Below are 26,259 nucleotides of genomic sequence, written 5' to 3'. Positions count from 1 at the left end.
TATTTATTAAAAAAAAAAGATTTTATTTATTTATTTGAGAGATAAAGAGAACATGAGCAGGGAGCCCAATGCAGGGCTTGATCCCAGGACCCTGAGATCATGACCTGAGCTGAAGGCAGACACTTAACTGACTGAGCCACCCCAGTGGCCCTCAATAAACATTTTTTTTTTAAAGATTTTATTTATTTATTTGACAGAGAGAGATCACAAGTAGGCAGAGAGGCAGGCAGAGAGAGAGAGAGAGAGGAGGAAACAGGCTCCCTGCTGAGCAGAGAGCCCCATGCGGGACTCGATCCCAGGACCCTGAGATCATGACCTGAGCCGAAGGCAGCGGCTTAACCCACTGAGCCACCCAGGCGCCCTATAAACATTTTTTTTTTTTGCAAAACTAACTTTGTTTCTTAAAATGACCATATCACCTACTATATTGAGTTTGTAAACCAACTCTTGTAAATATTGTAAGATTTCAATTTATGCCCATTTTAAGGTAATTTTTGCAGTTTTCTTAATATTATTCAAGGACGAAAACAAACACTTAATTGAGCACCTATGATATACCAGTGTGTTTCCCCACAACAATCTGCAAACCTCATTACTATATGTGCAGAAACAGAAACTCAGGGAAATGAAACAAAATGCAAGATTACAAAACTAGTAAATGACAGAATCAAGACTTAAATGCAGATCTCTTAAGTTTCCTACATCCTCTTCACAAAACAAGATTGCCTCTCTCAAAGAAGACATCCAGATGGCCAACAGACACATGAAAAAGTGCTCCATATCACTCGGCATCAGGGAAATACAAATCAAAACCACAATGAGATATCACCTCACACCAGTCAGAATGGCTAAAATCAACAAGTCAGGAAATGACAGATGCTGGCGAGGATGCGGAGAAAGGGGAACCCTCCTACACTGTTGGTGGGAATGCAAGCTGGTGCAGCCACTCTGCAAAACAGCATGGAGGTGCCTCAAAATGTTGAAAATAGAACTGCCCTATGACCCAGCAATCGTACTACTGGGTATTTACCCTAAAGATACAAGCGTAGTGATCCAAAGGGGCACGTGCACCCGAATGTTTATAGCAGCAATGCCCACAATAGCCAAACTATGGAAAGAACCTAGATGTCCATCAACAGATGAATGGATCAAGAAGATGTGGTACATATACACAATGGAATACTATCTAGCCATCAAAAGAAATGAAATCTTGCCATTTGTGACAACATGGATGGAACTAGAGCGTATCATGCTTAGCGAAATAAGTCAAGCAGAGAAAGACAACTATCATATGATCTCCCTGATATGAGGAAGTTGTGATGCAACATGGGGGCTTAAGTGCGTACGAGAAGAATAAATGAAACAAGATGGAATTGGGAGGGAGACAAACCATAAGTGACTCTTAATCTCACAAAACAAACTGAGGGTTGCTGGGGGGGGGGGGGGTGGGAGGGGGGGGGGATTATGGACATTGGGGAGGGTATGTGCTTTGATGAGTGCTGTGAAGTGTGTAAACCTGGTGATTCACAGACCTGTACCCCTGGGGATAAAAATATATGTTTATAAAAAATAAAAAATTAAAAAAAAACAAATAAAAAAAAGATTGCCTCTCAATATTTTCATTTCTTGATATTTTGTTGTAATATTAACCTCAAAGTCACTTTTGGAATACGAAAAGCTGTGCTATGCTTGCCCTCAGAAAATCTCCTGTCTCACTGTCTGCTTTAGACACAGTATAATACAAAATGTAAGATAACTTGCAACTTGTGCTCTGACTAAATGGAAACCAGTTAACTGCAGTCTGGGTATTACATCCCCAGTAACCAGGAAGGGGCTGGTGGATGGGAGTTCTTAGGTTGTTTTTCCTTGATATGGTTTAGACAGTGTGCAACGGGCTGAAGCTTGAGCATCAGGACACCAAGGCTCAGACAGATTTCCTGAGTGATGACTCAGGATTCCAAGCTGGTATCCCCACTGAGGGAGAGGATATTTGGCACAGTCATTAACAGCACAGACTTCATCCCAGTGAAAGTCCTCTTTCTGTCACTTACTATCTTGTGTCCTTGAACAACATTTTCAACCTCTCTCTCTCTCAATATCCTAATCTTTTAATTGGGATTAATGGCAGCTGTTTCTCCAGGTTATGATACCCGTGAAAGAAATAAGGTATATACACTTCTTAGCATGATAGCCGGCTGGCTAGGGCTGCAACCTCCATGAGGGTTTTGCATCGGGACAGTTCCCAGCACCATGCATGGCACCTACTAGAGGCTCAGCAAATGGTTGACAGAAGCGTACCTTCCATCTAAGGAAAGAAACCCTTTCTTTGGAGTGCTGCAGACTTTATTTCGTTCAGTGCCCTATCACTGTTCTCTTGGTCCAAAGCACAGCCTCAGAGTGGCCAGTTGGTCTGCTGGGCTGCTCTGCCGGGAAGGCTGTTAGACAGCTCAGAGCAGGACGTTCCTCTTTCTGCGTGCACTCATTCATCTCCACTTTACTGCTCGATGTCTACCCAGTATGTTCTCTTCTTTTTCTGTGTGGTTGCAGAGTGGAATTGTATGACTTTGGTAGTTTCCAAAATTGGGAAAGGAAAAAAAAAAAAAAAGCTTAAAAGCTTGTGGCCTATAACTTGCCAATTCAGTGTATACTTAGATGTGTCTTGTGAACCTATAATGTTGAAAAATGTATCTGAACATCCCCATCTGGGCGCTCATTTGCTAGTTGGACACAGACCTTACCTCTCCCCACTTCACTCTTTTATGTGGTTTTCTCCCACCCCCACCCTCTGATTTTGGTGTCCTATGGTGAGCACAAAGAGGAAGGGCTTTGAAATGTGAATGATCTGAATTTGAATCCAGGCTCTTGCTGGCAGAAAGATACAGAATAAGGGTGGTCCCTTAATCAGTTTCCTCAGTGGTACCTGGGCTTCTCTTACCTGCCTGCTAAGATTGCCATGAAGATGAAATGCAACCAAGTGCCCAGAACAGTGCTGGGCACAGGGTGATGACTTAGGAAGTACCAATTCACAGCACAACAGCCCTTATTTTTCTACTGAAATGTCTTGTTGACATCCCATGTGGAGTCCAAGGATGGATCAATGTCAGAGATGAAGATGTTAGGTGAGAAACTACAACAGAATAGACGTGGTGAGGAGAACAAGAAGCAAGTGAGAAGATAAAACAACCAATTTGCAAAGCACGTATGGGCTCAACTCTGAATGGAGTCAGTAACAGTTTCTTTTGCTTTTTCTTTCTTTTTTTTTTTTAAAGATTTTATTTACTTAGTTGAGAGAAAAAGTGAGACAGAGAGATAACAAGCAGGGGGGAGGGGCAGATGGAGAGGCAGACTTCCCACTGAGCAGGGAGCTCAATCCAAGACTTGATCCCTGTTCCTTGGGGTCATGGTCTGAGCCAAACTGCAGATGCTTAATGGACTGAGCCACCCAGGCGCCCCCAGTAATGGTTTCAGTATGTACTGAAGGGGCAGAAGCCCAGGGTGAGAGGAGCTACAGCTGAACTCAACTGCGGGCCAATTAAATCAGAATTCCTGGGGGTGGGGTCCCAAAGTGTTATTATTTTTTTTTTTTTTTAAAGTTCTTACGTTGGTCCAGTGTGTGGCTCTGATAGAGAATCTGGGAACCAGAGGCTTTCCTACCCACACAGAACCCAGTTACAGCACCAGGAAGCCTTCAGTGAGCAGGGGCAGCTTTTGCAGGTTCAGGCTTTCCTGTACAGCAAGGGCCCACCTCTAAGAGCTGGGTTATGCGGGGATTTTTGCACTGACAGAAAGAGAACGAGAGATCAATGAGCAATCTCTGACATGTCTTATTAACTCTGAGGGCCAATGTCATCGAGCAGTTACAGACTGTGCAGGGTTTCACAGTATATGAGACATGGACCCCCCTCCTTGGGTAACTTTCTATTGAATGGGGATTCTCCCAAACTTATAAGCGGGGTGGATGTGGCAAATCCGTTACTGAAGCTTTGGGAAAATGTACTCATCTGAGAAATTGGTAGAGGTCTTTCTCAGTTCCACAAACTAGGTACATTCACCTATCAGAAGTGGGATTGCCAGTAGGAAGCATTAAAATAACGCTGTAGAAAAATGAAAATTTTAACCTTAAAATGTAATAATAGTTTTATAGCTGCTGTTAATTGACCATTTACTGTGTTGCCAAGGATACTTATTTCTAATTCTCACATCAACTCCATGAGGCAGGTATAACTATCCTCATTTTTAGGCAAAGGAAAGAGTATTAGGAATTAAGTATTAGTATTAAGAAATCGTCCACAGTCACAGCTAGAGAGTGGCAGAGTTCTGATTAAAACCTGGGTGTGTTTGAAAGGCTTATTATATTACAATAGCATAATTCTCCAAAGCAAACTGGAAAACAATATAAAGATAGCACTGATATGAAGGAATAGTATTCTTTGTAGTAGTATTAGTATTCTTTGTAGTTTCCAAATTGTTTACTATTGCCACATTTTACATGTTATAATCAAACGTTATTTTGGTTTTTTTGTTTGTTTGTTTGTTTGTTTTTTAAAGATTTTATTTATTTATTTGACAGACAGCGATCACAAGTAGGCAGAGAGGCAGGCAGAGAGAAAGGAGGAAGCAGGTTCCCCACTGAGCAGAGAGCCCAATGTGGGGCTCCATCCCAGGACCCTGAGATCATGACCTGAGCCGAAGGCAGAGGCTTACCCACTGAGCCACCTAGGTGCCCCTCAAACGTTATTCTGAAAGGCAAAAAGTAGGGTGCCTGGGTGGCTCAGTCGTTAAGTGTCTGCCTTAGGCTCAGGTCATTATCCCAGAGTCCTGAGATTGAGCCCTGCATCAGGCTCCCTGCTCAGCGGGAAGCCTGCATCTCCCTCTTCCACTCCCCTTGCTTGTGTTCCTTCTCTTGCTGTCTCTCTCTCTCTGTCAAATAAATAAATAAAATCTTTAAAAGGGGGGGGGGAGAGTAGAGGGTAAAAAAGAGGAATCAGAACTATTATTTAGAACATTGTTACTAATTAGATGTTTTCTTCTTAGTTAAAAAGCACTGATATCCGGGAATAAATAATGCTTTTCCATAACTATAAGTTTTATGAACTTCTATTTCAAAGCAGGGGACCTGGAGGTGCAGTCCACATTTTCATATTCCGGTCCTTGGGTCTGAGGCACAGACGCCTCCTAAAGCTATTAAGTGATCAAACCTCACAAAAAAAGTGGCAGCCTGAATCCGGAGGCAATCCTTACTTAGCAAATTGTCTTCCTTCCTGCAGGATTTTAGCTTGTGTTGGGTCTTTATCTAAAGCATCTGCCAAAAACAGCTCAGCTCCTCTCTCTCCTGTGTGACTGTGGTCAGCAAGGTGAGAAATTACCGGTGGCGGGGTGGGGGGGGGGTGGGGATTAGAATTTGGAAACGGGTACTGACAAACTTGTCATCTCACTGGAAAAATGAAGAAGGAGACAAGCAGCAATGTGGCGCAGGGAGAAGCACACTTAGGGCTGTGGAGCCTGGGAGAGAAGTGGGGCTGGGGAAATGTCCTCCCTGCAAGAGTGACCAGTCAGTCCTGGGAAGTGATAGATGATACCATCACTTTTAAAACTGGGTATGTGCAGACTGTATTTCTTCGCTTCCCCCTCAATTCCCCATCCCCAGCAGCTGCTGAAAAACCAAAGTCCCAGATAAATGCAAGGAATGCCTGCCTCCGACGTTCTCTCTATGGAAGCCCAGGGCTTGCTTCTTAATCTGAAACCACTAGGCTATTAATGCTCACCATTACGCACACTTTTAACACAATTATGTAAACTGTCAACTAAGGAGTTTTTCAGTTTTGCTGATGTTGGTTTTAAACACGAGCAATCAGTATATCTACATTCACGGGAAGAGACTTTAATAATATTTGATTAAAGGCCACACCAACAGCAAGCAGATCCCAGTTCTAATTCCATCGTGTCTCTTCTATTTTCACGAAACACATGGTTCTCTCTGTAGCTGGTTTTAGAAGAGTGTTATTTCTGGTATGAATGATTGTATAGGTCTTTCCTATTCTTTTTTTACTTTTAGTCAGTTTTATAGTATTATAGTATTATTTTTAAAAATTGTTCTCAGAAGAATGAATGAGTTGCAAAATATAGAACTGAAAAGAACAGATAAGTAGTTTAAAAAATCACTTATTCCAGCATCCAGAGATAATCACAGTTAATATTTTAGAACATTTCCTTAGAGTCTTTTTTGCTAATTATGTTTTAACAGCTGGATCTCTCCAAATTGTTGTCTTGCCTTTGTGTTTTGTTTAATATGTTGTATTTTTTTCCATATCAGTATAAACTCTGTCAGCATGATTTCAAGTGAAGTACGTAGTGTTCTCTAATATGGAACTACCAGAAGTGATTTCCCTTTTTTAAAATATGAAAGGCCAACAATTGCTATCTTTTGCATTTAGAGCCCAGGAAGTCTCTACTTTTATATAACACATCTGGTAGAATTGCATACAAAATTGGCCTTTTAAAAAAAATTATGTATTTATTTGAGAGAGAGAATGAGCAGGGGGAGAGGCAAGGCAGAGGGAGAAGCAAGCTCCCCACTGAGCAGGAAGCCTGATGAGGGGCTCTATCCCAGGACTCTGGGATCATGACTTGAGCCAAAGGCAGATGCTTCACTGACTGAGACACCCTGACATCCTCCAAGTTGCCCTGTGTTAATGCTGGACTGCTGTCTACAACAGGGAGAATTCACGTTTTATTCCCAAGCACAAAAAAACCCAAACTGAGTGGTGGCAGGTGGCCTTCTGATCCCATTCCCACATGCTCCCTTCCTTGTGCAAGGCAAGACCCACTGAGCAGTCCCAGGTGGAAGGAGTGAGTAGCTTTATTCCACCAGCAGGTAGAGTCCATCAGCAGGCTGTGGTAGTAGACAAGGGGTCTAGACGAACAACAAGCATTTATTAAAAACCTACTGTGAGCAGCAGAGTGTTGAGTGCTAGAAACACAAAGATGAATGAGATGCAGTTTCTTCCTCATAAGGCCTGGCAATGTCAGCCTGATCCACACAAGTGGGGTTTACCTTCCCTTGCTCTGCACCCTGTCTTCATCTGGCCTGAGACCCTGAGACCCCGCCTACCCCTGGATAGCTGCCTCCCCGGAACCATCAGCCTTTGCTGAAGGTCTGGTGTAAATGCACTGACCCCAAAGTGTCGGGAACCTGTGGCTGAGACATCACACACTGCCTGAAGTCCCACTTGCATTGCCTTGCCAGCTTCTCTATGCTCAGGTCAGCTTTTGCTCCCTCCCCACTGCCCTTGGTGCTGGAGTCTCAGCATGCCTCATAGTCAGACCTGTTGGAAACAATGAAGGCAGCTTTGTGAGAAGAGGCTTCTTTTCCATCTTCTCACATATGTCCTTGCTCCAGTAGCATCTTCTGTGGGCCCATTACACACACCACATGGCAGTAAGCCCTACAAGGGTTGATGGAGGAGTAGAGATAGGACTCAGCTGTCGGGACACTGAGAATCTAGTTGAAAACATACACGAACATGCATAGGAAACAAAAGTAAAATCATGACATTTCCCTCACTGACACAAAGTAAGTAAAATATGCAGGGGAAACTAAAGAACTCCCGAAGAAGCAAGAGATGAGTGAGGAAAGGCAGAGGCAAGATGGGTGAGCTTCCAAAATTGAGACACAGGATAAGTGGCTTGGAGCAAAACGTGTGTGGGCGGCATATATGTGATACCCAATGGCAAAGGGGATCAGATGGCGTTATAATTACTCATCCCACAAGATCCAAATATTGTTGGCCTTTCCGTAGTTTAGAGTATGCACAAGCAAGTCTATTGCTTTTGTGCTGCTAAATGCTGAAGACTCTTACTATAGATACTTTACATATTCCCTAAAACAGTTCTTCCTGTTTCCCTCCACAGGCTTAATTACACAATATCAAGCTTTGTGATTTTGTAAGATAAAATTGCTGACAAATCTGAAAGGGGCCCCTGGGTGGCTCAGTGGGTTAAGCCTCTGCCTTCAGCTCAGGTCATGATCTTGGGGTCCTGGGATGGAACCCTGCATTGGGGGGGGGGTGTCTCTGCTCAGCAGGGAGCCTGCTTCCCCCTCTCTCTCTGCCTGCCTTTCTGCCTACTTGTGATCTGTCAAATAAATAAATAAAATCTTTTTCAAAAAAATCTGAAAAATGTGTGATGTTATGCTTATTTTCTCTTGTCATTGACTTGAGAGATGAAATGTTTGATAGTTTTTGAATCACAATTATGGCTGAGGTTGCTACTTTTATACCCCAATATCTTTCTTCCTTAGTAACATGCTTTTCAGGTGGACATATTACCATGCAGAAAAAATGGCTCTATATTTCCTAGGAGCTACTCTCTCCAGTAGTTAGTTGTGACCATATGACTAAGTTCTGGGCAAACAAATACAAGCAAAAGGACTCTATGGAAATTCTGGGAAGTCTCCTTAAAAGGCAAGGTGGGTAAAAGAAAAGGAAGACGGTAGAAAAAGGAGAGGTAGATGTTCCCTTGTCTTTCTCTCACCTTTGCTTCCTGGAACTCAGAGATGATTGATGGGGATTTAGCAGCCATTCTGGAATATGAGGAATAGTTCCTCTTTCAAGGTGGACCAGAGAAGAGAGCTAGATGAATCCCATATCCCTGCTGAATTTGGGTGCTTCTGTGCCAGTCATAAATAGTATAACTCCAACAGACTTTTGTTAACTTGGAGAGAAATAAACTTTGCCTTTTAAAACCCACTTTGTTTAGGCATTAATTTTGTAAATATGCATAGAGCATATAATTCTCAATAGCAAGGACAATGTTTATGCTACATGGTCCATGCATGGTGGGTGTTCCACAATTTGTGATGATGATGATGAAATTAAAAGCAATGAAATAAAGTAGCTAAAACTGTATACCGTTATTTTTATTCAAAGATTCTGTTGTTGATGCCATCCAATATATTCATATGCTGGTGTAATCAAGGAGGTTTACATTGTTTAATAAAAATTCTTGACCTATTTAACATTTAAAAATTCCATTTTGCTTTGAGATGGAAGAAGCCTGTATCATTTATAAATGTCTTTAAGTTGGCTTGCACTGTGCTGTGAGGAATGTTTTGACCCATCTTCGGTGATGGAGAGTGTGTGAGCTCTGGGAGTCTCACCATGACTCAGGAGGAAAATGGTGGAATGATGTTAGGAAATCCATTCCACCAAAAGTGAAGGAAGGTGGCTTCTCTGTGGAAGAGATTTGAAAGCCCAACATGCAGCAAATCATGAAGGAAGTAGAAGAGATGGAGACCATGGTCAACCAACATGAATACAGTGAGAAAGTAAATGTTTGGCAACTAATGAATAATGAAGCTAAAAGTGGGCAAGAGACTCAAAGTATCCCCAAAGGTGAAATATTTTGTTTTGGTAACCCCCTTTGTCTACTTTAGTCTTCCAGAAAAAGTACAAAAATTTTTACCTCTCTATTTCCCAACATCATTTCTATACATCCCAGAAGGGATGCAAGGGTGCTCTTCCTACCACTGGGAAATTTTGTTGTTTCTTAAATTCCAAAAATCCCCTTTTTGTTCTTTTGTACCTGCCTTGGATAGCTATACTAACTTAATATCTACAAGAACTAAGTTCAGGAGAACTTTTTAAGTAAAACAAAACAAAACAAAACAAAAAAAAACCCAAATCTGCCATGAATATAGAAGCTTTGGTGTTCAGAATGAAGAAAAGCATGGTGAAATCAGCCATTTTTTCCAGTACAATTTGTCTTTGGGACAATTATGAGTGAAAAAGAGACATAGTTATGTTCAAACTAGGAAATAGGGCATCATATTTTTCATTTTTATTTATTTCTTATGTTTCAGGAGAACCCTCTGCCTGCCCACTTCCATTATTCAGCATTCAACTTCTTCCAAAGAATCTCTAGAAAAGGACTGGCAATTCCCCAGTAGGTGACCAGCAAGTGCTTTGCTTTGACCTTGACCCAGCCCCACCTTTCTCTTTGCTATCTGCTATCTGATTTTTTTTGTTTTTTTTTTTGTTTTTGTTTTGTTTTGTTTTGTTTTGTTTTTTAGAAGACTCTTTTATTTAAACTCCCAAGGGTACTGGACAACATACAGTAATTGAGGACCGTGCCTTTAAATTAAATAAATGTGGTACTGTTTAATTTTCTTGATGGCTTATGGAAAGGCAGTTGGCAGGAAGAACATGGACTTTGGAGGCAGAGTTTATTTCAATTTCATTTTTGCTGCTTTACTAGTTACATCACTCTTCTCAGGTTTCTCAATCTTTCTGAGATTTGGGGTGTTTTTTTTTTCCCCATTCTGAAAAATTGGCGTAATAATAATAATATCTGTCAGGCTGTTGTCCAGCACATAGTAGGTACTTGACAATGTTAATTCCTTTTATTCTCATCCCCTCCATCACTCTTGTCCTAATGTAACCAAATTGGACCACTGAGGATTAAAATTTGATCTAACCAATTCCAACAAGCTCATCTACAATGCTTATGCATGTGTTTAAAATGAACTCTGCAAAAAACCAATTTACCTAAATTTCTCTGCATGCTTCTTTCCTCTGTTCTCAGCTCTGGCCCCACTTTGAGCTTATATATGTTCTTTGGGATCCCCCTGCAATTCTGATAGGCCGGATGTCCTGTGGAAGCTGATAGTAGACCTCATTTGTGATGTCAGAGCAGATGTCTAAATGAAGAAAAATAATAAGAACTCACTTACAGTAACCCTGAAATAATTGTTCTGAAGACAGCTTATTGATAAAGGGCTCAATTCCCTTCAAAGCCCTACAGGGCAGTCCTAAATGTCAACTTACTTTGTGAGAGGAAATTCTTTCTCTGGCACCTTGCTGAAGCTAATTTGGTTTCTCTTTGTTTTGAAAGATATTATGTGACTTTGCTGCTAAAGATTCATTATGAATTCTACATGTTTTTCATTTTTGTTGTATTTTTGTTGTTAAAGAAGGCTGAAGGGTTAAAATTCACTTGGGAGGCCTTTTTCTAGTCCTAAGGGACAGATAGTATATGTTGTTTTTACTTGGAATGTACTAGCTCTTGACCACTAAATAAAACTTAGAAGCCTCAGCATAAGTCTGATTTTCCAGGAAAAAAATTTTGTTCATTTAAAAAAAAACAAAAATTAGTAGTGGTGCTATTTCCTTTGAACTATCTATTTATAACATAAATCTTTCCAATACAGTTGAAATTCATAAATATGAAAACTTACCTACTTTTTCTCTCATTATGATTAGAGAGAAAATTATCAAAAGAATCACTCAAAAGGAAATGCAATGTAATTCTATCACTTGTAAATTCATAAAATTTAGCCACTTTGCTCACTCTCCAAGCATTACTGATCTAAAAGTAATAAGCACGGATGTGTTCATTTTTCTACAGGGACTTTCATTTTTAAATTGCTCTTTAACACAAGCGGTTGATTCATAACCCCAGGGCATTCGTGTGTGGCTTCCTTACCGATGATACCTTCTTGGATTTATTCACAGGAAGTAATCCTCTTGAGTGGTTCAGATGATTATTTTTTAAGTTTTCTTTAAGAAATTCTTCCAGAATTCTTGTGAGATGGAAGTAAGGAAAATATTATCACTTTGCTGATAGGAAAGTCAAGGCTTGGAGATTTGTTCAAGGTCAAATAGAAAGTCATCGGCAGAGCCAGGAACGTAAATCTTAAGAATCCTCACTTGTTATTTTAGCTCTGTTAATGGACCTAATAGCTTCCCGCACCCCTTGCATCTGTAGAGTTTTGCATTGTAGGACCCTAGCAAAGATTTTTAAATTTAGAATGCTTACCAAAAAGACATATCTTCTAAAATGTATTCATAATTATTTATTTTTATCATTGCCTTCCAATATAAAGAAGTCATAGGGCTTAATTCTATAACCCAATTAGTGGCATCACTTTCACATAAGTTGCTTAGACTTCACTATGGGTCTTTACGTATATACATATTTTTTATTTGGCATAGGAATATCCTAGTGGGCCCATAAATCTGTGTCCTCAATCCATATGGTCCCAAAGCAAATTATATCCCAACTTATTTGTGGCTCTAACAATATTCAGTCAATTTCCCTTCTCAGCAAACTTAAAAATTCATGCAAACCAAATTTATGCAAATCCATGTTTGTGATTTAGCCGTGGTCAGCCTCAGGAAGCAGAATTCCGTATTAATGCCACGTAGGTTGTGATTTAAACCTGAGGTTTTATGAGAGCAGTGCAACATGTGCGGTGGCATGTCCAGTGATATTTAAAGGTGCAGCAGGGATATCAGAAGGTGACACCGGGCAGATTCCCATACACATCACACATAATTCATGGTAAATCAGTGTGTGTCTAATCATAATGATGCATAGGCATTTCTGGCAATTCCTTCCTTTCTTTTTTATTGGATAACTTGCATCCTGAAAGAAGGGAATGCTGTGGATGGTTACTGCACCAGCCAGAGAAAGGTATGGGAAAAAAATGCCTAGGGATCACCTTGAGTCAATATAAGGCAACCACTAAAATGACATTTATAAAAACTAAATATCACTGGGGAAAAGCGAGTTTGGTTTAATATTACATAAAGAAGCAGACACAAAACAATGCATGCTGACTGCAACTCTGCAAAAAATGGAAATTATGCTTGTGACCATGCAAAAAATGAGACAGTATGCACAATGAAGAGTCCTTGGGAGCAGGGTGATACTTTCTATTTTGTCCAAAGTTTCCAAGGAGGGTTTGATATACTTGTGATAAGCATGGTAAGCAGGGAGAAGGGACCCTGAGGGTGACCATCAGCCCCTAATAGGTCAGGGTAGCAAAGGGAGACTGGAGAGCTGCTTTTGGGAGGATGCCAGGATCACGAAGAGCTCAGAGGGTCAGAGGTGTTTTGGATGAAATTCCGAAAGGTGGCAGACTATCAATCCTCACACCACTTTTCCAAATGGGCATGCAAAGAAATTGGAGATCTGCCAGCAACTTGGATAAAGTAGCTCCACTGAACAGTTCCCCAGGGACTTCAGCCCAAGAAGAAAGGTCAGCCCCTGTAGGACAGCTGCTGGAGTGACATTTTCAGAGCACAGCAATCTACTCTCATAACAGAAAGTTATTCAACAAATGCTAAAGTGACAAATTTTCTGGTTTTGGTCTGGGCATGGAATTTTTCAAAAGTGGGGAGCAGAGAGGTAACTCTAGGCACAAAATAAGGATTTAACTGACCATGAGAAGCACTTCAGAAGTGAGGACTTGAAACACATGTAGCAACCCAAATGCAGTATGTGCCTTTTACTGGTTCTCTTGTAAGAGTGATTGGTACCTGGCCCCATCATTCAGCACAGTGCAGTGGCCAGTGGCTCCAGAGGTAAGCATTTCTTCTAGGACTGGGCAACTTTCCTTTTTTATGGATTTGCTTTTGGATATATGTGTTTATAGCTATGTATTCACACATTCTCTCTCTCTCAGTCATGCACATATATATATATATACGCTCAAGAATGCTTCTTTTTTTTCTTTTTGAAGGGAGAATATTTCTTTTCCAATGTATACATCTTAATTTATTTATGCTTTTCTTTAAGACATACATCTTTCCTTTACCAATAGAAAGGCTTTCTCAGATTCCACCATGTTACATTATTTTTCCTAGCACAGACAAGATAGCATTGTTACTAGTCTATCTAGCTACTGTTTCCCTAAACAATCGGGAGAGCATGAAGGAAAGATAGTGATAAACTCCTTGGACCCAGGGCTACATGTAGTGCCACACACAGTGTATCTCCTTGAGGTTGTGCAATGCAGCAGACCCATGTAGAACTCCCTATGCTTTAGTGTGCTGAAGTTCTGAAATGGGGATAATAGTACCTACATCAAGGAGTTGTTGGAAGGATTAAAGGATTAAATGAGTATATATACATATATATACAAAGTGTTTACAATAGGATGTAGTACATAGTAAATGCTACATAAGTGTTTATTATTAATCTTTTAATAAAAGTGGTCTAAAATTAGAAATACTTAAGACAAAGATCAGGTTATTAAGATATATCTCTTGGTTTCCAGCATTTATACTTCCTTTTTGAAACAACCTCGGTCACAGGATTGATTACTGTGTAGATTCACTTAAATAAATGAGGCTAGGAGAGAATATTTGAAATCAGATAAAGGACGAAGATATTTGTCTTAATTTCCTTTCTTAGGAAGTTAGGAAATGAAAGTTTAATGTTTCTACTACTAACCTTAATAGTAAGGTTAGGAAATGAAAGTTTAATATTTCTACTAAAATCATAACTGACCTTTTCTTGACCTCACAATTCAAATAGTCTAAAACAGTGCTTCTCAAACTACAGTGTGCATAGAAATCCCCTGGAAAGCTTGTTAAAGCTAAGGATTTCTAGGTCCCACTCTCAGAAATGCTGATTCAGTCTGGGACTTAGAATATAAATTTTTAACAAGTTCCACGTGATGCTGATACTGCTCATCTGTGAACCTCTCTTTGAGTAGCTCAGCTCCAAAAAACGACTTTGGCCATTGTTCCTAAATCCCAAGTCCTGTCCTGGGAATATACTGAATGCTAGGAAAACTCTGGAACTCTTTCAGGACCATGACTAGGGAAATAATGCACATCTTAGACCAAATGGTCCCTGGAAGTACTCGGTTCCAGCTCAGCTCAGAACTGGCACCGTAAATGCCTACTGACAGAAGGTCCACACTATACTGTTGGCTTCTTAACGGCCATGGGGATGTTTATGTCACCTCTGCGTCCCAGCATCTGGCAAACACCTAGCTAGAAATAAACCACCAGGAAGTCTCTGTAAAATAAATGAGTGAACTAAAAGGTTAGATCATTTCCACTGAAATATGTATATATTTTAAAGCAGCATCCCTTATATCTTCTTCCAGAAGTTATCTTATCAAGTTACCTCATAGTAGAGAAAAATAAGACAATGTAATTTTGCTTATAAAGTTTATCTTAGAACCAAATTTTAAACATATGTTTCTGTGTTTAATTGTGTCCCATGAGTACTGAGAGGTAAATGTGGCCAACATCCCCTGAGCTGGCTCTGTTCTGCTCCCCTGCCTATCACACAAGGGGAAGGGACCTTGGGAAGAGGGCAGAATCAAGCCCCCAATTTTTCAGAACCACAAAAGGTAGAAATGTACTAAACACAATTAAACATTTTCCCCTAAAACAAAGCCCCAGAAAATACATAGCAAAATTGTTTAGATGCCAAATTTCTATAAACAAAAGATTCTGAGGTTTTTCTGTTTCTCCATTTGCTCCCTCTTCTCTCCAGGGACAGGCTTTACTTTTGTTTTTCATTTTTTTCCCTCTTTTATCCCCACCCCAACATTTCTAGGACTTCAGAAGTCCTTATCTACAGAGCCAAAAAAAAAAAAACCCTTATGCTTTTCTGATTGAGGGGAAAGCCTCAATCAGAACCATGAGGAGGCCGCCTTCCCCCAAATCTAGACCCTTTCACTCTTGTGAGACATATCAGAAGATTTGTGATACTGATTCTATACATATACACATATGCAGGGCAGAGGCAAAAAGGGAAGAACATAATGCATTTGGGGTGCTTCAAGTTGTTCAGTATGAATGGGGTGTGGAGTGGAGATGTCCCTGAATGAGGATAACAGAGTAGTCAGAGACTGAACCAAGTATGGCCTGGAAGTCCAACTGAAGAGTTTGCATTAATTACTTGGGAGATAGTGAGAAGCAACTGTTCTCCCCAGTCTTGGGTGCCTACCACCTATAGGCTGCACTAAGCCAAACGGCACTGGAGTCCATGGGACCTATCTTATATGGTTACTGTGGTTCATAGACCCACAGAGAGATGATTTTAAATCAAGTTCCTTGGAGTTTGGGTGGAAGGATAAAATTGTTCATCCTGTTAGTGAAAAACAAATGCTTTCTTTCTCCTTTCTTTCTTTCTTTTTTTTTTTTTATAAAAGCAAAGTTTCTAAGCTTTTCCTTCTTTAGCATAAAATTGAAGAGTAAGGCTGTTCATGGGCATCAGTTTAAACAACTTGATTAAAAAAAATCCATCAACTGATGCACCATCACTCAGTAATTATTTTTCAGAAACAATTCCCATAATTCACAAAAATTAATGCATCAATTTTGGGGTCATGTTTAAGTTTAAAAATAGAAGTCGAGAGTCTAGGGAAGTGACAGTTGGACAGCCTTTGACTGGAAGAAAATGACCTCCATGCTTAGTGTTTTTCTACAACAGGAATTCATTAATTATTCACAAATTATACAAATGAGATAATTTGGTCAGAAAAAAAGTGATGAATGAATGTTTTTTTCTATTCAGAACATTCAACACAAAGCCGAGATGGTACATTCTCTCACCATTTCTTTAATAAGTCACTTATTCATATATTTCAAGAATGAGATCATTTGGCCAAAAAAAAAAAAAAATACGATGGTGAAGAATAAATAACAATTGTATTGAATGATCATTTGTGTACGCATGTGTTTTTCCTAGAATCATGAGATAGGAAGGAAGTGGTACTCTCTATGATGGGGGTAGACCATGTGAAAAATTAATGACTTAAAATGGAAATGACAGAATTGCAGAGTTGTTTTGGAGAGAGGGAAGGAAGCAGTGGAGCATTAAAAAAAAAAAAAAAAAGGCAGGTATGCAAGAACTGCGTTTCTGTCAAAGCTTATAAATGCAGCGTCAGAATAAGAGACACATTCCAGAGGCAGGAATCTGAGAGTGGGGCTGAGCAGAAAGGACGAGACAGGGTACTGGAAGGCCTGGATGGGAGAGAAACAAAAGCACAAGTACAGAAATGACGAGCTTGGGGCAATGGCAGAGCATAGGCACCTGGATCCAAAGTCAGAAGGGGAGTAAGAGAAAGTTAAGCTCTTCACTCTCTCGGCTATTTTAAGTTTTTGAAATAAGAAAAAAAAAATTATTTGGGTCTGGTCTGTCTGTTCCTTTGTTATCTTTATTTATCAGATTTTGAATATGTAATATAAATCATTGCAGTATAGATATTTCCACCCACAACTGGTGTTCCAACCCCTTGTGCCAATAGCCGCTGGTGCACCCAGTAATCAGTGAGTTTACCTGTGGGGTTCGCTGGGCCAAATGCTGGCTGCGCATTTCAAAGGGGATGGACTTCGAAGTTAGGTGGAGAACCATGGACATGGGCACAATCCTCACAGCTAACTGAAAGGGGGATGATAAACTGATTCAGGTGGAGGAGACCACTCCGGACCTCAAGACACTGCCTGCTGCAGCATGCAAGAAACATTTTGCTAATCTAGTTAGGAATGTTTTAGGAGATACAAATTCCACTTTTGTACACCGATTCATACTAGGAAGTTGTCACAAAGTTGTAGGAACCTCTTTGTGAGGTAGGAAGCATCTCGGAGAAACATCCTTTCACAAAAATCTATCAGATAAATGTAACAGATTAAGCTGTGCACTTGAAATACACACCTCTTGAGTGATTTTTCTGGCTTGCCTGATATATTTAGCTGACCAGCAGGAGGGAATATAGAAGAAAGGACAGCAGCTTAATTTAGAAATGCAGTTATAGGAATAGATGAATGACCCCAAGACTAGGGGCTGCACACCTGACTTCTAATATTTCCTATGATATAAAATAACCTGGTGACATAGTCAAGCTACCTCCCTACTCTGAAACTCATTTAACTTATTTTGATGGAATGAGACCAATATAATTAAATTTCTTAGCAGCAGCACCCTTTCATTGAACAAAGCCTGTCTGTACACCTAGCAGCTGATTTCCTCTCTAAGGGGCAGTGCCTCATCATAGACAATGTCACCCTCCCCTCCCCAATTCACAATGTCCAGAACCAGTCCTGCAGAACATAGTCTGAAAGCCACAGGATTCGATTTTCTGAAGTTCCTAACAGCTCTGATGTTCGTCATTCTCCCAGGGATCAGATGAACCTACTTAAAATACCACCAGAAACACCACCAGAAAACCAAAACAAAACCAGAAACAAGCCCGTAAAAGCACAGCAAATCTTCCACAGTGAAAGGCTGAATGGTTTCTTTTCAAGTTGTATTCCAAACAGCCGAGTCCTCTTTTAAATATTACCATCTCTGGCCACTATTTTCATATATCACATCATTTTTACACTCAGCATGTCAGCTCATGTCATTTCAATTTTGCATTTATTTTCTCACTGACTAAACATGCTACCAGCACTTTTTCCCATTAGATTCAAAAGAAAAAAAAAAGGGGGGGCAATTTGAAAATAACATTGGTATTTTTCCAACTTGAATTTTTTTTTATCTCATGTCACATGTAATGAACATGGGCTGTACATCAATACTTTAAAATAAAGATATGTGGTACATGCATATTTGTTGAACTTGAGGTGGTAATTTAGGGTCTCTCTCTTGGTGATTATAGTTTTCAATCGACCCCTGTGATTTTTCATGATTATTTAGAAAACTGGGGAAGATGGACTGGTCGAGGAAAGCTGGTGCATGCTATTCGGCTAAGCTGGTACTCACTGAGATGCAAGGAAAGAGGGCAAGAAAAGGTGGTAAAAGTCCTGAATAGGAGGAAATATCAGTTTCAGAGAGGCTGGTTAATTTTCCTAAGGTAATAACACTATCATGTGACCATACCAGTTTATTCAGATTTAATTCAGATTCCTATCTGTGAAAGACTTGTTTTTACCACCGTTTAAGGACACTGTTATATCTAACGTCCAATGCTTGCAGTGGCCGAGGAGCCAGCACTGCTGAAAACACACTAAATCAATTACCTCAATGGCATCTTCCAGAAGGCATGCAGAATACTAGCAATGCAGCAGGAAAAAGCAAAGTGAACATGCGGTGCAACAAGCAGCCGGACATTTGGGAAGCAGGAGGTGCCGGTGGGGAGAACACGAGAACAGGCAGCGATGACCCGGACAAGGTTCTCCAGAGGGGCACCCCATTTGAACCTCATGACAGATATCTGAGCCAGATGGTGTCATTCCATTTTCTAGATGAAGAAATGGCAACTCAGAGAACGGAAATTGCTCACTCTAGTGTCTTCTGCTTCGTAAGTGGCAAAGTGGAGACTACAAAGTAGGGTGACACCACCTACTTCAGGTCTCTCTTGCTTGTCTCTGGGTCGCTCTGTAAGTAGTGACTGTCTAGACCTTCTGCCGTTCTATCTTCACATCTCTGTAACACGTCAGAAGCCTTTGAAAGGAAGCTATTAGGTCTACTCTTTTTGCTTTTCAGAAGTCAGAAGTGAGGCTTGGAATTGGTACTACTGAATTGAAATGCACAAACTTAAACAAACACAAAAAAATTCACCATCGTGAGTTTACAAGGAAAAGATAAAGCTATTTCCCATTATCGTGCTTCCCTCACTCCTGCCAAATTACGAGTAACTCAGAACTATTTTTTTTTATTTCTTGAAAAAATAAGGAAATATTTAGCAATAAAACACAGGGTGATCATGCTTATATTCCAGTAATTTTTCTATTTAACCTAGTGGAAAAACTTGCCCCCTTCCTTGTGCAATATTTATGATGATCAATGGCTTTGCAGCCGAGATAGCATTGATTGGACCACAGCAGAGACTCTTTGTTTACTACAATGTTGATTTCAGATACATAGCACATTTGAATGGCTTCAGTCTCTCTCATCACAAATAAACATGTCTTATTTTCGTTGAACCGTTCCTCATCTATCAATCTTGCCTAGGGAACATACTAAGGACCCCCATGTCTGCTCTGAGGGGAGCGAGGACAACCACACCTGCCTCGTCCATTCAGTGTCTCAGAGTATCCAGAGTATTCAGAATCTCCAGGCTCACCGGACGGTCTTTTCTCTGCAACTCTAAGGGGTTTCTGTTCTTGCTGACTAATACAGTCACCAAGAAGGTACTCCAGGAGAATATTACACATGACACCAAGAGACAGGGTCTCGTGCTTTATAAATATTCTCAGAGGTAAAAAGGATCTGAATTATCTTTAAATTTAAGTCACCATATTGATATGGCAAAGAAAGCACTGGCCAGATGGTGCTGAGTATAACGCAGTGACACATAACATCCCCATCACTTTACTAGTTATGAGTCTAAGACTCATGTCTGCTGCTTAGATGGGGATATGACCACACTCTCTGTTAATACCAGAGGGAAGTCAGGTATCTGGACCCCGCTCATTGTTTTTCTCCTTCTTCCATTTTTATTCCATGATGGCCTGTACCTTCCTCTTCAGGATTCATTCGGACAATGGCCACTACGAGAGAATCACAATCCCATTCAGATGCTTCTGTGTTATTGAAAACACAAGGAGGTGGTTATACTTTGCTTCTTTTTTTCTTTCAAGAAAAATCACAGAAATTCTAGTTTCCATTGCCTTCTGCTCAGGTTTCTATAAATTTAAAAGGACACTCTCAGACAGGTTTTAGGCTAAGAAAGGTATGTGTTGTTTCTCTCCATGGTGCTTTTCATGTCTCCTCCCTGAGGAAGCTTTGTAGGGAAGGGAAGAGGGACTGGATGCTAACAACCTTTTAGCTCTAATTCTGTATACATTTACTTTGAAGGCATTTCTCTTCTGTCAGAGCCATGGGGCCAAGAGGGAAGTAAATAGTTAAGGAGTGTTTATGGAAAAGGTTATCCCTGTGGAGATTCAATAAATAAATATCAGTCAATGATGATGCTTCCAGTATATAGTTATTTTATATACTTAGAACACCAGAGCAAAACTGCTTAAGACTCACCTATGGGATGACCAGTAATGGGCAACTGTGGGAGCTATGTGTAGTTATAGAAAGAGCATTGGACTGAACGTCAGGAGGGAAGGTTGGCTTCCAGGGTTCTTTCTGTACCTAACCAGGACTCAGGACAACTCGATTCACCTTTCTAGATCTCAATATTGCTCTTTGCTAAATTGGGGTTGTGGGGTAGTAGGGACTGAATGTTTGTCTCCCTTCCCCACAAATTCATATATTGAAGCCTCCACACCCAGTGTGATTGTATTTGGAGACAAGGCCTGTGAGAAGATGGTAAAGGTTAAGTGAATCAGTAAGGGTAGAGCCCCGATAAGAGGAAGAGATGCCAGAGCTTTTCTCCTTGCCATATGAGAACACAGTGAGAAGATGGCTATCTATAAACCCAGAAGAGATCTTTCTTTAGAAACTGGCCATACCAGCACCTTGATCTTGGACTTCCCAGCCTCCAGAACAACGAGAAATGTCTGTTGTTTAAGCCATCCAGGCTATGACAGTTCATATGGTGGGTGAAACAGACTAATACAGTTATTATGACTTGCTAATTAAAAATGGCATAATGATTTACAGTTTCTAAAGCACTGTTACAGATTTATCTTCTCAGAGAAACTCTGGGAAATGGCAGGAGCAGAATATTATTTTACAAAAAGAAACACCTCAGACCAATTCAAGGTCACAAGGGTGTGGGGTAGAATTTAGTCAAACTACAAATCTGGGTCTTGAAAGGCACCTCTGGGTATAAATGGCTATGGTTTTCTTGTTTTCAGCATCATTTTGTTGTACATCTATGAATTCTAGTTTTTAGATTTCCAGGTAATGCTTAGTTGAAGAATATAGAATTTATCACAAGTCATGTATATTTTTTTCCCTTCAGAACTATAATAATTTTTTCCTTTGACCCAGTGGTTCTCAAAGTATGGTCTGGGACCAGCAGTGGGAGCTAAGGACTTAGAAATGCAAATTCTTGTGACCTACCCCTGACCTACAGAATCAGAAATTCTAGGGGTGGCCCTCTTCTTGCCTCCAAACCCATGTTCTAACAAGCCCTCCAGGGGATTCTGAGGCTGCTAGAATTTGAGAACCAATGCTCTGGTCTCTGTACACTTGTTCCCTTTGTAACTGGCTGACATTTGACACCTCCCCACCTTAATGCACTGAAGGATATGCAGCTGCAACTCTGAGTCCTATAATCAACTGGATTCATGACATACTCTGAAAACCACTTTTGAAATGTTTGAACCTCTGAGCATATCATTCATATAATTATGATAGTCCATAACTTTGCGTTACCCTTTGTTACATACATCCTTGAAGTTAACTGGAATTTGAAAACATTTTAGAAGAAAAGTCATCTTGGTCCAGTGTATCATAAACCTTGAACCAAGCTGACTCTATTCTAATTAAAAATAGTAATTTAAAATAGAATGAACTTATTATTTTAAGTAGAAAATATTTTTAAACCCTAACTCAAGGCCCTTGACCATTTACTTGCCTACTCCCATCCCTAAAATCTCAGAAAGCTTCAAAAGGAAATGAATTTGTACATGAAATCTATTCCTAAACAAGATCTACACCCTCCAATCAAGAAAAAACATTTTAATGAATAATAAAAATGATCTGAAATATACTTAGAATTTCTCTTTTAATATTTATTTTGGAAAGTCTAACACATAATTTATTAATTATATATATTTGTGATAATTATATATAACATTGTATAATTATATAACATAAATAATGAAATATATATATTTATGTAAAATAGGGCATAGAGGCATTAAAATTTTAATCTAATGTTTCCTTTGATAGCTTTCCTATGCTCGAAGTTTGAAAACTCTAGGGATTTCTGGTGGAAAATATGGATTCCAATGCCAATGTCATATGCCTATATTTAAATTACTCTGTGTGTGTGTGTAAGTGTTGTTATACATGACACCAGTAATTTTAGGACTTTAGCATGAATCTATGAATTCTCTAGAATATTTTCATACAAATTGTAAATCAATTTTGCCAATAACATTTGACACAGAGAGAAGCACAGTATTGCCTTTTAAGATAAAACCTTACATATTTCCAAAATCACTTTTTCTCATGTAGAAATAACATAGAAATCACCTTTTACCCCATTGAATGGAGTGGCAGGGAGAACAAAATTGACATACTCTGTGCTGCTTCTGATATTAATCTGCTTACGTAAGCAAAATTCTCAACTTTCTGTGGAAATACACGTCTTGCAAATCGCGCAATGGATAAAACAGCATATAGCTTGCACAGCATTGGAGTGCAACAGTTTCTGAACGGCCGATTTAATGAGATTAGTAGACTTCTGCCCAGCACAGCACAGCACTATTTTATCTATCTTCTTTAGATTTTCTTTTGGCAGCACTTACTGAAAAAGCTATTTGCAATTATATGAAGATTGACTAACAAACATCTACCATGTTTCTAAAAAGACATGGAAAGAATAAATCGAACATAAAGATTCCTCCCCAAATATATAATATCTATGAAACTAGGCAATAGTAAATGAATGGGTTTTACACACATAAACACAACACAATTTTAATGATGCTCTCTGAAGCATAGAAAGGATTTTTTGTAGTATTATCAAGACTAGTTAGAGTGTTATCCTAAATATTTTACTTTGAGGTATCAACACTGTCATTGTTTCAACCTAGGATTTGCTCACAACATCACCAGCAAGTAAAGCTTCCCCCAAAGGAAGGACTAGTCTTACTGCCAACAGCAAACATGAAAGCCAACTCATATTCATAATGATTCGTCTTTTAAAACGTGTTTTGACATGAATGACTCAGCAAAGCTGGGTCACTGCCAACTGATGCCAACTGGTGCCGTGGCACTGGGGGAAACATGATGAACTACAGAGGCAAATGATGACTGGGCGAGTCAAATCCTCCCACCTTTGATCCAGGTAAGAAAAGCCTTATTTTCTGTAACAGAAGGAAAGTTGGTTCTCTTAACAGTTAATAAAATGTGTTTGGGGACAACAACATAAATGTTGTGAAAGCTACCATGAGACAATAGAAATGACTCTCTTGGGCTTTCCACTCCAAAGATCTCAGTGTATACTTTTATGGTATTCTGTAACCCCAAATTTAGTTATAACAAACAGAAAAGCTTTAGAAAAAACAAAACAAAACAAGCAACCATTGAGGGTAGGATGATACTAAGAAAGTACAAAAAAGAGTAAATGTTTAACTTCTACATGATTAAGGAAAAAAATTTAAAAAATAACTTTTCATTTTAATAGAGAAATGGATAGGTATGTGTGTTCTCATAATATACTCAATTGTATTTTACTAGTTCATTGACTGGGTGGCTCCCATCCTTCAGTGAGAATGCCAGGCTAGAGATAGGATCTTGTGCTCTAAGTAATTAATATGGCATAGTTAAAATGATAGCTAAAAGGCCAGCAGAGTGCTCCAGTTCCAGCTCCTCTGATCTTATTAACTAAACTGACAATTGGCACTAAGTAGAAATACAGGGCCAAATTCCTCGCCAACCTCTGCCCCCTGCCCCCCAGTTCACTCAGGAGCAGGCGAGTGAAGATAAGGCAAGAAAAAAGAATTCAAAGACAATTTGAGTGGATACTGTAAGATCAACCTGTTTTGTACCTCTGGAGAGATGCTTTGTTTGGTGAGTTTCCCCCAGAAGACTGCTTCAGTTACCTCAGTATTTCAGACCTGAGAAGCAAGTCTCCAACTCAACTTCTTCTGATCGCTCTCTTTTGATGGTTATTTTTCTTTTTTTCAGAAATATACACAATGGCTCCTTTAATGCAATCGTCACGACGCAAAACAAACGATTACGAGATTGTCTAAATTCCACTTGCTTTCCTGTAACTTGCTGATTGCTTTCTTTCTAACCTCTTCATCTACGCAGACTCCTTTGAATTATTTCTCAGTCTCCATCTGAGCTTACATCACCCTCAGACTCGGGTACACATTAAATAGATGTGCAGTTGTCTCCTTGATAATTAACAAAGACGTTAAGAGCCAATGCCAATTCAGTGGCATTAGTTGGATACTTTCCATTACCTGATATCATTGTTTATGGTCTATTAAGCAGTTTTCATTCCACCTTATGGACCCATATAAAATCCAAGCTAGCTGTTTCTCAAATTACAGGCAGTATTGAAGAACATTAAGTAGCTTTTTCTTTTTATATTTTGTAAATAATCTCTAAATTTATTGCCGATATTTTGATAAATTGGGCAATACATATGTTTCCAGCTTCCCAGTTTTTTCTTTTAGTCTTTTACCCCCTTCCCTTAAAGCATACTCATTGTTTTACACTAACGTTAGCTTTCTCACTTTCAAAATAACGTATGTTCTGATTCTTGTTTAAATTTTTTTTTTTCCTAAACAAATTATCATTGTATTGATTCATTTTCCACTGGGGAATGTAATTTTCCAAAAGTTCTATTATCTAGTTCTGCTTAATTTTCATCGTTCTTATATACAGAACATGCGTGTTGACAGCATGCACAAGTCAGTGGATCAGAGGGATCATTTGGGGAGGCTTAGCTGCTCTCAAAATCTATCTCTTTATGTACGCCTCTGCCAGACAGGCTAACACAGCCACAAGTGCAGGGCTGAACACTCAAAGGGCTTCGGCTGTCAAAGATCTACAGTGCAACAGCAGAAAATGTACGTAAGCATTCACTTACCTGCTTTTGATCAACAATTATTTCGAGGTCTTCATCACTGCTTAGTTTTCCATATCCTTTTTCTTTACTTTTCTTGTGAAAGAATAATTTTAAATGATCATTTAGTTTCTCTCCATTAATAAGGTTAACTCCCACTTAATTCTTTTTCAAGATAAAAGTCTTAACCTTATTCACTAGTCATAATATATCATTCTTCATGTCAGTCTCTCACGGACAACAGCAAATGTTTTGTTGTTAAATTGCGGGCTTATAATTAACTCATCAAGTATTTCTGCTTAGCTCCTCCCATCCAAATTATACCTTTAATGCTGTTCTGAATATTATGGTTTTTTTTTCAATTCTGTAGTTTCAAAACAGATTCTTTAATACTTTGAGATAGATAAACAATTCCCTTAAGGGTCCCAGCCCATTTTCCTTAAAGACTGAAACTGCACTTAGTAGTTACAGTATGCTTAAGACTTCAACTAGTAAATGTTTTAAAGAATAAGACAAGCATTATGCAACTCAGATAATGAATCTTCAGATTTTCTACATTTGCTTATAAATGATGAAAACTAACACTGGAAAAACTAATTCAAATAATTTTTAAAAGATGAGTAAAATAATTTTCAAAATAGGTAGTTTGAAAAATTGGAAGAATACAGACCATTTAAAAAAAAAAAAGCACTTCATTGCATTTTGTCTTTTATTTCCCATCCCCATGACCAAACCTCAGCTACCTTCCCCATAGCAAAAACTGTAAAGTTAGGAAAGGTCATAGATCATTTTAACCATTTCACCATTGTGCTACAGGAGAAAGATAATACGTCTGAGTCTTTCTTTCTCCTAATGCGCTG

At 39.4% G+C, this 26,259-nt stretch overlaps 1 protein-coding gene across 8 annotated transcripts in view; it reads right to left on the bottom strand.

Annotated features, from left to right (window-relative positions):
* Positions 1-26,259, bottom strand: part of PEX5L (peroxisomal biogenesis factor 5 like) — a 226,426-nt gene that overhangs the window by 142,994 nt on the left and 57,173 nt on the right. For 5 of the 8 annotated variants that reach the window (XM_059391483.1, XM_059391485.1, XM_059391480.1 and 2 more), the window contains exon 2: positions 25,424-25,495. The exons of the other annotated variants lie outside the window; for them this stretch is intronic. In XM_059391483.1, the coding sequence (XP_059247466.1) occupies positions 25,424-25,495 (72 nt within the window). The remainder of the gene's footprint in view (positions 1-25,423; positions 25,496-26,259) is intronic. 8 annotated transcript variants of the gene reach the window in all.

This window comes from Mustela nigripes, chromosome 2 (assembly GCF_022355385.1).
Source record: "Mustela nigripes isolate SB6536 chromosome 2, MUSNIG.SB6536, whole genome shotgun sequence".
NCBI lineage: Eukaryota > Metazoa > Chordata > Mammalia > Carnivora > Mustelidae > Mustela > Mustela nigripes.
This window is presented reverse-complemented; position numbering and strand designations above follow the sequence as displayed.